The sequence below is a fragment of the Podarcis pityusensis genome, assembly GCF_964106645.2.
Source record: "Podarcis pityusensis genome assembly, chromosome: 2".
Taxonomy (NCBI): domain Eukaryota; kingdom Metazoa; phylum Chordata; class Lepidosauria; order Squamata; family Lacertidae; genus Podarcis; species Podarcis pityusensis.
In genome coordinates this window covers 36,940,391-36,953,875 of record NC_138029.1, presented here as the reverse complement: position 1 = coordinate 36,953,875, position 13,485 = coordinate 36,940,391, and the positions used below count along the sequence as shown (strand labels likewise).

General features: G+C 40.6%; 1 protein-coding gene across 3 annotated transcripts in view; it reads right to left on the bottom strand.

Annotated features, from left to right (window-relative positions):
• Positions 1 to 13,485, bottom strand: part of MFSD11 (major facilitator superfamily domain containing 11) — a 28,316-nt gene that overhangs the window by 11,923 nt on the left and 2,908 nt on the right. For all 3 annotated transcript variants that reach the window (XM_080993915.1, XM_080993917.1, XM_080993916.1), the window contains 10 exons: positions 12,240 to 12,347; positions 11,662 to 11,741; positions 9,692 to 9,788; positions 7,430 to 7,488; positions 6,397 to 6,541; positions 5,301 to 5,341; positions 4,417 to 4,482; positions 2,877 to 3,002; positions 1,093 to 1,267; positions 363 to 498 (listed from right to left, as the gene is read on the bottom strand). In XM_080993915.1, coding sequence (XP_080850041.1) covers positions 363 to 498; positions 1,093 to 1,267; positions 2,877 to 3,002; positions 4,417 to 4,482; positions 5,301 to 5,341; positions 6,397 to 6,541; positions 7,430 to 7,488; positions 9,692 to 9,788; positions 11,662 to 11,741; positions 12,240 to 12,347 — 1,033 coding nt within the window. The remainder of the gene's footprint in view (positions 1 to 362; positions 499 to 1,092; positions 1,268 to 2,876; positions 3,003 to 4,416; positions 4,483 to 5,300; positions 5,342 to 6,396; positions 6,542 to 7,429; positions 7,489 to 9,691; positions 9,789 to 11,661; positions 11,742 to 12,239; positions 12,348 to 13,485) is intronic.

The window sequence follows — 13,485 nt, the reverse complement described above, 5'->3', positions numbered from 1 at the left end:
ACTTATGACTACTCCAAATGTTTGTTCTTTAAAAATAATTGTTCTATTAACCATTGTTTCGTCACGCACAAATATATCACATCACACATGTTTATGTTTAAACAGAATTAAATTTCAGTGTCTTCACTGGGGCTTAAACACAGGACTGTAGTATGTATTTTGGTTAACCAAACATCCTGCATTACTGAAAAGGCTTCTGTGTTCTTGCCTTACCCAGTGTCCTAGACAAAAGTAGATGACTTTTAAACTCCTTCCAATTTTACACAAAGCTCTTTGTTTGCATAATGAATAAACTACTGTATTATTTCACTAGACTACTCATTATATGATGTCTGGCTCTGACATTTGGCAACCAATAATACCTGGATGAATTTAAAGACTGCAAAGGCAGGTGCACTGTCTTCTGAGTACAGGAATCCCAAAATACTGAGGAGTTGAGTGTTGAAACAGCTATCACCTAGACCCAGTAAGAAGCTGCAGAAAATTGCCACTTCTTTGCTGAAAATAAAGAGATGCCAATATTAACCACACTGTAATTAATAAAAATATACACAACTATGAATGGAAAATTAGGTACAATCCTACCATTCATATTATTTTTGTCTAAGTCTATTGAGAAATAATGGAGAAAAAAATGGCAAGGTCCAGATTGCTACCAAAGAGCTGCTTCATTTTGAGAATTCTCGTTTCGGGCATTTCTGCATTGCAATTAAATATGTCAAAGGCACTTTGCCCGTATTATTTAATGTTTTAAATATTCTTTGACTTAGCATTCCATCCAAACCTGGGCTTATGGTTTGTCTTCCCCAGATAAACCATGGGTGGTAAACCAAGAGCAAATCTTACGTTTACAGTTCATGGTTTGTCTGGAGCAAGAGAAACCATGAGCCCAATTTTGGCCATCACAGTAAGGCAGTCCATGACTTGGCCCCAGATAGCGCAGCAGCAGAAAGGGAAGGAGGAGAATGGCACCTCAGCCATTATCTTTGGTCCTGTAACCAACATGTTGCCTGTTCATATTAAGCCATGGTTTGGCTTAGCACCCTGTGTAAACCAGATCTGTCTGGTCACGAGAAGTAAAGTAACTCGTACCTTGGTTCCATGAATGCTATGCTGTCTGTGCCATGGATGGAGGCGATGGGGGCATCGTTTGGCATGTTGTAGAAAATCAAATAGAAGGCTACAAAATGGACCACAATGCCTAACATCACCACTGGGTTCCTGCCAAAACGGTTGTTTTTGCTCAGAAGGCCAAAGATTCCTCCACCTGTAATAGAGAACGTATCATTATTGCGAGCAAGAAAACAGGGCAGGGTTTGAGGGTTAAATAATTTCCCTAGTATGTCATGTAAGGGAATGGTGGAAATGGACTTATTTGACCCCTGCTCTGCTCAGCAGCATCCCATCCCACCCCTAAAAAGCCTCACTAAAGGATGAGAGGATCCTGCTAAATTGTGTGTTCTCTGGCTTGGGAGGCTGAGTAGGAAGGAGGGATTCCAGAAAATCCAGCAGAGGCAACTTCCATCCTGAGCGTTATGCCTTGCGGTGGTGGTTCTACCCACAGTCCAACATGCTAGAAAGCAGGCAACACTGTGGGAGGGTAGAAGCAAACCCCCACCAGATGACTGACTATGGCAAAGTGTCAAACTAACGCTCCATCCTCTCTCCCCCCCACAGCACCACTACCTGATCCACAAGTGGAAACTGTGGCCTGGCCTCTCACAAGAGCAAATCAGGAGGTAAACTGTGTCACCACTGTATCACATGAGACCTCAAGAGGGTAGGAACTCACATGCTCCTCCATACCTCCACCTCGGTTAAATAAACATCCCTGTAAAGAAAATGCTAGCATGTCAGGAAAAGGACTAAGCTTGTATCCTTCTCCCTGGAACCTAGTCTGTTAGGCCAAGGGTTGTTTTTCTTTCTTTCACATATTCACTCATGTAAGTCTATATCTGCAGTCTAAAGTGGTACACTTCAATGGTTTACTGCTATTTCTGAGAACTAGGACTAATTATGTCACAAACATTGCTGGCTCCAACGGCCAAAAAGGCAATCTGCTTTTTATACCCAACAGCTGCTTGCCTTGGCTGTCAGAAGTCCTATACTGCAGAGTTTGCATAGTCTAAAATGAGCAAAACACTGCTGCTACTCCATCACCACTATAAATAAGTATTAACTTCCTGATCTTCTGCCAACCTAGCAGTTCAAAGGCATGCCAGTGCAGGTAGATAAATAGGCACTGCTGCGGCAGGAAAGTAAATGGCGTTTCCATGCACTCTGACTTCCTTCACAGTGTCCCGTTGTGCCTGAAGCGGTTTAGTCATGCTGGCCACATGACCCAGAAAGCTGTCTGTGGATAAACGCAGGATCCCTCGGCCTGAAAGCGAGATGAGCGCCGCAACCCCACAGTCACCTTTGACCGGACTTTACCATCCAGGGCTCCTTTACCTTTTTTTTTTTTACCCTTTAACTTCCTGATGCATTAAACTGGTGTGGATAGTTTTAGTTAGCTCCTGAGGATTAAACAAACTGTTGTAGCTGTTTATATTAATGCACGTCATAAGCATTTAAAACAGGTCCACCTCATTTAACTACATAGAAGCCATTTTGGCATATGTGGTATATATGTATTAAACAACTGTAGGCAAAATTTATTTCCTGCTATTTCAAATCCAGTTTTGGGAGATGCCATAGTGCAATGGTAAGGCATCTGCCTTGCATGCAGGAGGTCCCAGATTCAATCCCCAGCACCTTTTCAGATGCCTGTCTGAAACCCTGGAGATCTGCTATGAGTCTCTATGTCTCCAATACTGAGCTAGATAAACCAAAGGCCTAACGTTCATCAAGGAATTTCCTTTGTTCCTTTGACTCACCTAATATTTCTCCAATACCAATAAAAATACCAGAGAGTCCAATCAGACTTTTTTCTTCAGTACCAAATTTATTTACAGCACCTATACAGGTCCCATACACTCCAGAGAAGAACGTTAATTCCAGACCTAGAAAAAAACAGCAATATTACAAAAGGGAAGGAGAAAGTCCCTAGTTAGAGCTTTATCAAAGTCTACAGTTTAAGATAGAATTGCAACATGGAGCTGCCAAAAGATATCAGTAGACTGAATGATACACTGGTCTTTTAGGAGAACTTTTCATAACTGTATTTATGCAATGCAAGTCAAGTTGACCAGCGGTGGCATTGCTGATTATCTGGAGGAAGCAGTTGGTAGCAAAAATGCCTGTGTAGGATCCAACCGTATAAACCACCAAGGTATTCCAAGTAACATGGCGCCAATATTAAATTTTAAGAATGTTTATGCAGGATTCAGCTACAACAACCAAGGTACCTATGGAACGCTAAGTGTTAGCTTTACTAACAACTCCCAAGAAGTATTCGTGAAACATTTTACTTCAGAGCTGTCTGGTTCTATATAATGATTGTTAAAAGGATCATATGTACCACATGCCTTGATTTCTTTTGAGGAAAAGTAGAACGTAAATTAAATAATAAAAAATCTTAACCAAGTGAGGTAAATGAGGCACATGGCCCATTGAGAGCCTGCTATGGGCCAAAATTTCCACCGACCCATAGAACTGCAAACAAACCCCCCCAAAACACAACTTGGTGAAGGAACCTGAGACAGGCCTCCAAGTTTAAAGCAAGAATACTAAAATGTGGTGATCGGGCCAACTAAGGTCCGCAAAAAATGGGATCGAAATAAATGCAAAATTCTGAAAATCTCCACTTTCATTTTAAAGCCCCAAAAATTTGAAATCCTTTCACATCTGAAAGGATTTAAAAAAAAAAAAAAAAAAAAAAGACTGCAGGCTATGAAAGGTACAGATACTCTCAGCTGTAACCACCAGATGGCAATCTGCAACACAAGTATTCTGCTACCAAAGGGAAGATATAGGAAGAGGAGCACTGAAAGTTGCTGCGGGGGTAGAGAGAGAGAGGAACATATGATGGAAGAGATAACTGAAGATGCTGGAATGGAATGTCTTAATGCAGGGCAAGGGCCACAATCCAAAAAGCATCTACAGATGTGTACAAAGGAATCATCCAAGCAGCCAAGGCTTTTGTCCGAAGTAGCATCAGCCAGCAATATGAGTGGCAGTTCATTAGAAAGAGCAGATCGCCTTTTTTGGATGCAGAGAAATCTTTAAAAGAAATCCTCAGCTCTGTGCATGGTTCTCCCACAGGCTCACGGGCTCAGAATGAGAGCAGAAACTCAGACTAACAAATGCTTTGGGAGATACAAGGAAAAGAAAAGCACTTGGGGGATTTGCATGATGCAGCCAAAAGCAATGGATTTGGGATAGGACTGATGGGCAGTAAGAAAGTCAGTCTGGGCCAAAGAAAAGTCCCATGCAAACTCCTAAGGCTAGTGATTCTATCCCCGTCCAGTTAGTTACCTGTATAGGCCGTTGTGATGCTAAGCAGCAGAATCTCTTTTGTGACACACAGCTTGATGGATCTTTCTGCAAAGAAGCCACAATTAAAATACACACATGCACACCATGAGGATCCTCGCTGGATACTGAATTAAAGTGGGGGGAGGTGGAATGGGCTGAACTATGTTATCCCCTCCCACATTCATAATGATGACTTCTGAATCAATATTCACAGTTGCATACAGGAACACAGAACTATAGGGCTTAAGAAGACAAAAGGGTGACAGATTCCAGCTTTATGAGCCTAGGCCATTGCTCACTGGTAGAGCAGCTGCTTGTATGCAGAAGGCCCCAGGTTCAATCCAGGTAGGGGTCTCCAGGTGGGGGTGGAAAATAGTGAGCTAGATGGATCAATGGTCAGAAGAAGGCAGCTTCCTAGGCAGGAAAAGACACCTTAAGAGCCTCCCTTCGTGCCTACTTCATATCTGAAACAAACCACATTACAGCGAATGTAGTAATCCTGATGCTAATATTAGGCAAACCATCTTTCAATTCCCCTTACCCCACAGAGAACACATCCACTGCTCCCTTAAGAGAACAGCCACCATGCTCCATTAAGGGTGAAACTTTCAAGGAACCCCTAGCACAGGGAATTAAAAGCATATTTTCCTCGCTAGGGGTAAGAATCTCAGACAATGAAGCTTAACTGTGGTCCTGGGAAATGCAAAGCATTGGTGTCTGGGTGGCAAGAAGAGACGCATCATACAACACAGGAAAATAATGCATATTGCCTGTCCTTTTTATAAAAAAACACACCTGGAGGTGAGCTTTTAACGTGAGGCATCGATGTATGACTATGGCTTGACATGCTGGAAAATCTAATACTTCCATGGGATTTTACTTACTAAATGCATCGACAGCCCTTGTCATGTTGCTTTGGCCAGACCTGGTTAAAACAAACATTTATTTAAAGTGAGAAAATAAATTTACAAATGGCGAATTTGTCATGATTATTATTCTTTATACAACAATGCGATTAAAAATTTTACCATACCAATATGGGAAATAACTCGTTCAGAAACAAACTACTTTTTATGTATTGCTTATGATTATTAGCCATATTTCAGAATGAGCTCGCCGGCTGGGGCGAAACCACTCCACTTGCTTCCTGGTGGGTGAGTCACGACTGCTTATAACAGGAGAAGCGTAAGGTGGCAGGGAGGTCAGTGCAGGGCAAACACACTGGCAGGTGTGCCAGGTTGGCTCTGCTGGTGCATATGCACTCTGCTGACCTCCTCACCACTCCTTCTCTATCTCCCACTACGCAACAGAAAACCCACCTGCCAAGAAGCTCGTGCAGCAGCTGCACCCCAGCCAGCAAGCTGCCTCTGAACTGTTGTATTTTACTGATATTATGTTATGGATGGACATTATGTTGTTTATTATGTTTCTACCCAAACCCAAGTTAATTTCTGCTGCCCAGATGAATGACTATTGCATTCTATAGTAACTCCTAAAGTATCAGAAGGACTTAATTCTTACTTTAGCCACACACTTTAGCCTGGATTAGTGTCACATTAAAGGTAAAGAGACCCCTGACCATTGGGTCCAGTCGTGGCCAACTCTGGGGTTGCGGCGCTCATCTTGCTTTATTGGCCGAGGGAGCCGGCGTACAGCTTCCGGGTCATGTGGCCAGCATCACTAAGTCGCTTCTGGCGAACCAGAGCAGCGCACGGAAACGCCGTTTACCTTCCCGCCGGAGCAGTGCCTATTTATCTACTTGTACTTTGACGTGCTTTCGAACTGCTAGGTGGAGTCTTTCCCACAAACTCCTCTACTCCCCCCCAAAACAAATTGATTAATGGAAAAATACAGTGCGACCTGTGAGGACAGTGTGCATAACCATCCTTCGTAATACAAATTAGTTATCTATCTTATTCACAGAGGAGTAGAAATGGCTAAGCATACAGATTCAGGAGTCAGATAGCCATAAACACTTACGTGCGTTCTATGAGGTTGTCAGTAGAGGCATCAGCTTCTTCTTCCTCTGAATTTGATTCTTCTGGGGTCCTAATGAGAAAAAACAGAACGGTCCCCACAAGACTAATCACCGTCAGAGCAATGAAGACGGTCCTACGGTCGTTTTCTGGGGAAGAAAAAGAAGTGTGCGTCAACTTCATAAACTAACAATAGCATATCCATTCATTCTATACCTAGGACTTTTCTGTGCTGTGATTAAATACAGCATATAAAATAAGGTGCACTCTCCCATGTACTAGTCAAGTTCTCCATCTATGAAACTCAAGTTCCACATCCAAAGTTATCTATACCATAGAAGTGGGGAACCTTTTTCAACCCAAGGGCCAGTTCCCTCTGAGTAACTTTCTGGGAACCACATGCCAGTAGCGTATTTTAATTCTGAGCTTTATTCAATTTCAAAATCAACTGTGAATTCTAGCTAATGTATCACATCTGATTCACAGACTAAATAAATGCAAAACGTTATTGAAGCTTGTGAAAACTGGCATGAGCTCAGTTGCAGAATCTGGGAGTCAGAGCAAGAGGAATGTAGGAGGGAAGTTCAAGGATGGCAGTGCTTTTTTGAGGTTGGAATGATAAAACACCGAGACATGGAATCATATAATCACAAAACTGTAGAGTTGGAAGGGACCCAAAGGGTCAAGGCAAGGTCAATAAAAGAGGAAGCTAAGCAACACCCAGATATATGTCAAAGTAGATTTGTTTCGGTGAGGATCACAGTTTGAAGGCATAGACGGGAATACGAGCCAGCTGTACACATGGAACAAAAATACAGCGAACAGAAGGGAAACACTGTAGTGTTTACAATTATGCTGCTACACATGAAGTTAAAAATAGTCTCCAAGGACTTTTAAAATACTGTTTAAAATAAGCTGCGGCTATCTCCACTGCTTTTTTTATTTTGTTTGTCCCCTCATCAACCTAGCAATTTCCCCTTATTATTTCATTCACAACCTGGTTACCTTAAAAAAAAGGATATATTAAAAAGGCCAACCTGATATATGAAGTTTCCCTTGCCAGGCAAAGTATATATATAGATTTCCAAAAAACAAACTGTGAACAAAAGAAAGCACATTACTGGTTAGCAAGCTACTTGAATCGCAAAAGAAGGGGGGAAATGTAGACTGCAATTTACACTGTCAGAAGACTGCAAATCCTAGTGAAGCTGAAACAAGCCCAAGGATTTCCTTGTAAAAAGTTAAATTATGTTGGCTTTCCAGGCATAGTTGAACATACCTGGACAACATAAGATAACAAAGAGCTTGTTCTCTTTGTTCTCTTGCTACACCCACACAAAAAGTGTAACAAAGTTAAGGCAAGAATACTTCTTGGCTGGATAAAGGACCCAACAAGTTGCTTCCAACAATGGTGATATACATCTACATCACAAAAACTGATCCAAAAGAAGAATGAATTTTGTCAGGATCTGCTTATATCATTGCTCATCTTTCTTCATTTTCTACCACCACCAGATCTTTGAGTTAATTCCAGGGGGGGGGAGCACTTGTTTCTGGGCTCAGTTTATACTACTGGTGATGACCTTTAAACCTCTAAACTCTGCCATATATGAATCAGCAAGCATCGGTTTCTTCAGACATCTTGTGAAAACTTTACCTTTCTAACCAGGCTTTCCCTGACTCATGAAATTGGGCCCTGTTTTATATGTTCATATTCCCTGAATTCCTGTTTTACTTATTCTTATATCCTTTTATAACTTTGTTTTATAGGGATTTTTGTATTAATGTTTTATATTGTACACCACTTGGAGATTTTTAAAAATGTTAAGCAGTTTGTAAATGTTTTTAATTAATTAATAAAAAAATAAAGCTGTCGGTATCTTATTAATTAATTAATTAATTGGCAGCTTAGGGACTAGTTACCTTGGCAACTGCCCACTCACACAGGAACTTGACCTACCTCACAGCCCCTGCTTCCTGTGCCACTCCTACACAACATCAGGCAGGGACATGTGATAGACAGGACCTTCTCAGTGTTGGCACCGTGACTCTTTAACTCCCTCCTGGTGGGGATTCAAATCCCCACTAGCCGCTATATCAACTCACACTAAAAACTAACATTCTAAAGACTTCTTGACATTTGTTGGACAAATTTAAATCAGGGGTCTACTCATTAAAAAGCAAACAGGGAGCATCTCCACCCCCATCACCCAGCCCAGACACAGAGGTCCAGCTCCAAGGGCCTTCTACCAATTCCCTCACTGCGAGAAGTGAAGTTACAGAGAACCAGGCAGAGCGCCTTCTTGACAGTGGTGCTCGCCCTGTGGAATGCCCTCCCTTCAGATGTCAAACAGATAAACAACTCTATGACTTTTGGAAGACATCTGAAGGCAGCCCTGTATAGGGAAGGTTTTAATGTTTGATGTTTTGTTGTGTTTTTATATTTTGCTAGAAGCCACCCAGAGTGGCTAGGACAACCCAGTTAGATGGACAACATATAAGAATGAGAATAATTTTTTTCAAAGCCAGCGTGCCTCCCAGATAAAGCAGGGTGCCTAAAAAATGAATAGGAATTGCCTTCCAGTCAATCAGACAAGGAAGCTTGCATGAACTGGAAGGCAACTGGTTATTTTCCTCTTCTAGGGGCAAGTGACGACCATATGCAGGTGTGAACACGACAGCAGGTGAACGGTTTTGTGGGTTAGTGTCACGGAAGGCTGGAATAAAGCTTATATAAAAGACTGATCACATAAGCCAGGCAGCATACTCTGCAGCCTTCCCTGAATTTCTGACTACTTCTCTTCAGATGCCAGGGCACTAGCTAAGTTCATGGGAAATTCTTAGTGCTAGCCTACAGGAACAAGGCAGATCATTTCCCATGACACAGAAATGATGTTGACTCAGAACAGCCTTAGAGCAAAGTACTCCTTCCAATATAGAAGACCATTTCTAAATAAGCATTTTGGAACACAAAATGGTCTGGAAGCTGTTATTCAACCCAATCCTAGCCATATTTTCTTGGAAGAAAATGAGTGAGCACAGAATTGCTACTGAACTGCAATTTTTTTGTTCCAATTAACTACGGATATTTCAGAAGAGACAGAATTCATAAAACTAGACATTTGGTGATAAATGACACAAGTGCAGCATTCTCTAAAAAAGCTAACAAGTGCCAGGGAGATAGACAGACAAAATATTTATTGGCTTTTTACCAACAACAACAACAACAAAAAAACAACAAGTAGGGAGAGGTCAAGATCATATTCAGTAGATATAAGGGTGATCATTTTGTTTCCTACCTGGATTGTAGTAATGCCCAGAAGATGCCACTGTTTCTGCCAATGGTGTTTTCGTTGGAATTTATTGTCAGACAGTTTCCCTGAGCAGTCCACAATACTGAAATTTAAATCAGAACACAGGTAAACAAGGAAAGAAAGTTATCTAGGATTTGCTGACATTTTATGTGTGTCTTGTGTCTGTGGGCCCAGGGTAGTTAGTATTCTTAAGATGCCTATTTGGGCCACTTCACAGATTTTTAGGACTATAACCAAGATGTTTTTAAGTGTACTAATAAAAATGTCAAGCGTGAATGTAACAAAGTTCTGTCTGAAACACAAATATCATACTTCATATGCTACAAGGTTGGAATTGGCAGCAGCTCCTTGCTGAGTTTGTTGCCATGTGTGAAACAACACTTATCCTCCATCTTCAAAATGTGAAAATAATGACACATTTGCAAGCATCAACAAATCTCAAATACCAAATAGAATTTGTTGCCATGTGTGAAACAACATTTATCACCCAGCTTCAAAATGTGAAAATAATTACACACTTGCAAGCATCAACAATTAATATATACCAAATAACATAAAACATTCCTAGAAGGTATTCTAGGCATTTCTCCACTTGCTGGCAACGCAGCCAGCCTCTGCGGCACTAAGGGTTAGTTTCTGATTTATCACAGGCTGCTGGCAGCAACAAATCTGAATCATATATACTTTTTAAGATGCATAAGGTATGACTTTCAGAGTGGATGCCACTTCAGCTACGGTCATATTTCTAATCTGGTCTTTGAGTACCACTTCAGGGCATCTCCAAATGACACAGCAAAAAAAACCCAAGTTAATTATAATGCTACCTACTTTGAACATGGTGATCCTAAGTAAATCTCTCTAAATTCACCTGGGCTTGCTTTCTAGATAATGTGTTAGGTTTGCAGCCTAAGGGAATAATAATAATAATAATAATAATAATAATAATAATTCCTGTGGGAACCTTTCACATAAGCCATATCCATGCCTGAGTGTATGCTTTGTGTAAATATTTCATTTTCAAGATATACCAACTTGATAATTCTCAGCTTGAGCTGTAAAAATGCAACAAACGTACTGTCGCGTGCTTAAAGCCAAACTAGCCATGTCACTTGTTCTTGTGCCTTTTGCATCTTAATTCATAATCAGAGGCACAGAGAACTCGTTGAGACCATGGTGCCAAGGAGATGGAGTTTAGCCCTTTATTCCCCTGATGCAACAGTTAAAAAAAAAAAATACACACAGACTGGCTGTTAGCAATTCTAAAAGAAACACATAACATGTGACACATTTAATATAACATCTCACTTGGCTTTTAGGATTCCTACTAAGTTGGAACATCAAGGATCACAAACTTCTTTTAATTTTTAAAGGCGGAGCTTAAGAAATCAAGAGATTTGCTAACAGAATAATTTTGGGGATCTTTTACATTCAACTTTGTTTTCATTCATTCTTCTTCCAGCTCCAAACTAGCAGGTATAAAAGTTCTCTAATGTTTCTTTACAACTATCATTACTAGAGAAGTGGGGACACTAAAGAGCTTTTTAAAAACAGAAACACTAAAATTTGGATTCAAAGACCACACATAGTTCTTCTGCATGTCCAAAGGAGCTTTTGACTTTGTCGTCTCAAACAGGATATCCTCATGCTACATAGCACATCTCTTTTTAAACTGAAAGGAGTTTCAAAAGCAAAGAAGATGGGGAAGCTGGAAAAAAATCAACAATTCCAAAGGGCAAATTATGTGCCTAGAATATATGCTCTGGGCATCTTGGCCTCAATCTCAAGATCCTACCAAGAACCTACGTCCCACCTAAACATTCCTAGATCTTTCTGATACAAAGTGGGGAACAGCATACAGAAAGGCCTCATTCACACATTTTGTTAAAACCATAGTTTAGTGCTACACTATGCTTTAAAGTTCCACGAGAACCAAGGCGTGGTGAGAAAAGGCTTACCAGCAGCTGCTATTCCAAGGAAAACAGAGGCTGTGTAGAAGCTCCAAGTAGAAGGCTGGATAAAAACGGCAATATATATGCTGAAAAGATGGCAATGTATGGGATTCAGTTTTAAAATTGCTGATGCTACAACTGCAATAGTTTATATTATATTAAAGTCAATTTCTTACTCCAACTGCAAAAAATACTGCAGCTCAATATATCTGAAAGTTTTACATATCACTAAAGCACATCATGATATGCTGTTTCAATCATGCAATCTAACAACCACTATTTTCTTACACTGTACTCCGCTCCAAGAAGCTCAGTTTAAAATATTAGCCTCACAGCAACCCCAAGAGGTTGATTTAAGCTGTGAGAAGATGACTTGATCAGGGCTTCCAAGTGAGATTCATGGTTGTACAGGGATTTTAACTTGTACATCCTGTGTCCAAAGTCAACACACTAACCACTATCTCATGTTCCTCAGTTCCTCACCTGCTGATGCTGCACATGAGAACAATAAGCCTTCCAAAGGTAGATGAATAAAAGGTAGACAGCCAGAAGGAAACATCAAGGACTTACATATTTTGACTTACCTGTAAAAGATACCACTAACAAACATGGACAATTGTGGTCCTATGATGGCAACCACCGAAGGCGAGATAAGATTGGATGCCGAAAACACCCCATAAATAACAGCCATGCTGCGGAAAGTAACACTAATTATTAATAAATATTAGGATATCGTTCAATGTCATTTCAGAATTTTTAAATGTATTAATAGTGGGGTAGGAGAGATGAAAATAATGCCAACTTATTTCACATATGGCAACCAATGTGCCACTTTGGTTTCAGACAGTACATGGGTAGATGAGTCTAAAAAGCCCGGGACACAAATTTTCATGGCCCTCTAGTATCTATGGTGGCTCATTTACCAGAAGTAATGTATTTAGTGTGAACTGGATCAGAATATACATCAGGAGGTTTAGTGTGGTCAGTTATGTAATGTCCAGTTTGGCCATTATTTGCCTTCCTCAACTGTATCTATCAATTAATGTCACACAGGACTGTATGCCTTCATAGATCTGCAATGTAACAGGAAATCTGGCTCAGAACTAGGCCAAACACGACATCTTTTCATTTTTGATAAAAGCAGTCATGTGGGAGGCAGGAGTTGGACCTCACAACACAAAAGGAGGGGAATCCTTGGTTAATAGCAGATCTTGAGGGTGATTTTCAAAAGGAATCAGGTCCAGTCCAATCAATTTTTAGGTCCCTCTACAAAAACAACACAAAACAGGACATGTAGGAAGTTGTATTCACACATATCCAATGATTTAGCCATTAGTAGTCAAAGGATGCCAATTATTATTTTAGCCATTTTCATTGTTCTTCCCTTCCATGGTTTGCATCAAAACATTATAAATTGGGAGAGCTCAATCATGGAAACAGAATACATTTCACAAAACAAGCAGATACAGTTGTACCTCAGTTTACAAACGTAATCCATTCTGGAAGTCCGTTCATAAACCGAGGCGCGCTTTCCCTAATGAGGCCTCCCGCCACTGGTGCCCTTCCACCATTCGGCTTCCGTTCGTAGACCGAGTTAAAGTTCGCAAACCAGGACATTGCTTCTGGTTTTGCAGAGTTTGTAAACCGAATAGTTCATAAACAGGGCTGTTCTTAAACTGAGGTACCACTGTATATGCATTTTTACATAATTTAGAGTTACTGTCTTTTAGCAATTACCTCACACTATGATATGAAAATAACTAGGAATGTATAATTTGTATCTTAAGCTGAAATGCTGTTAGCACATTGTAACTTCTTATCCAGAGGCTA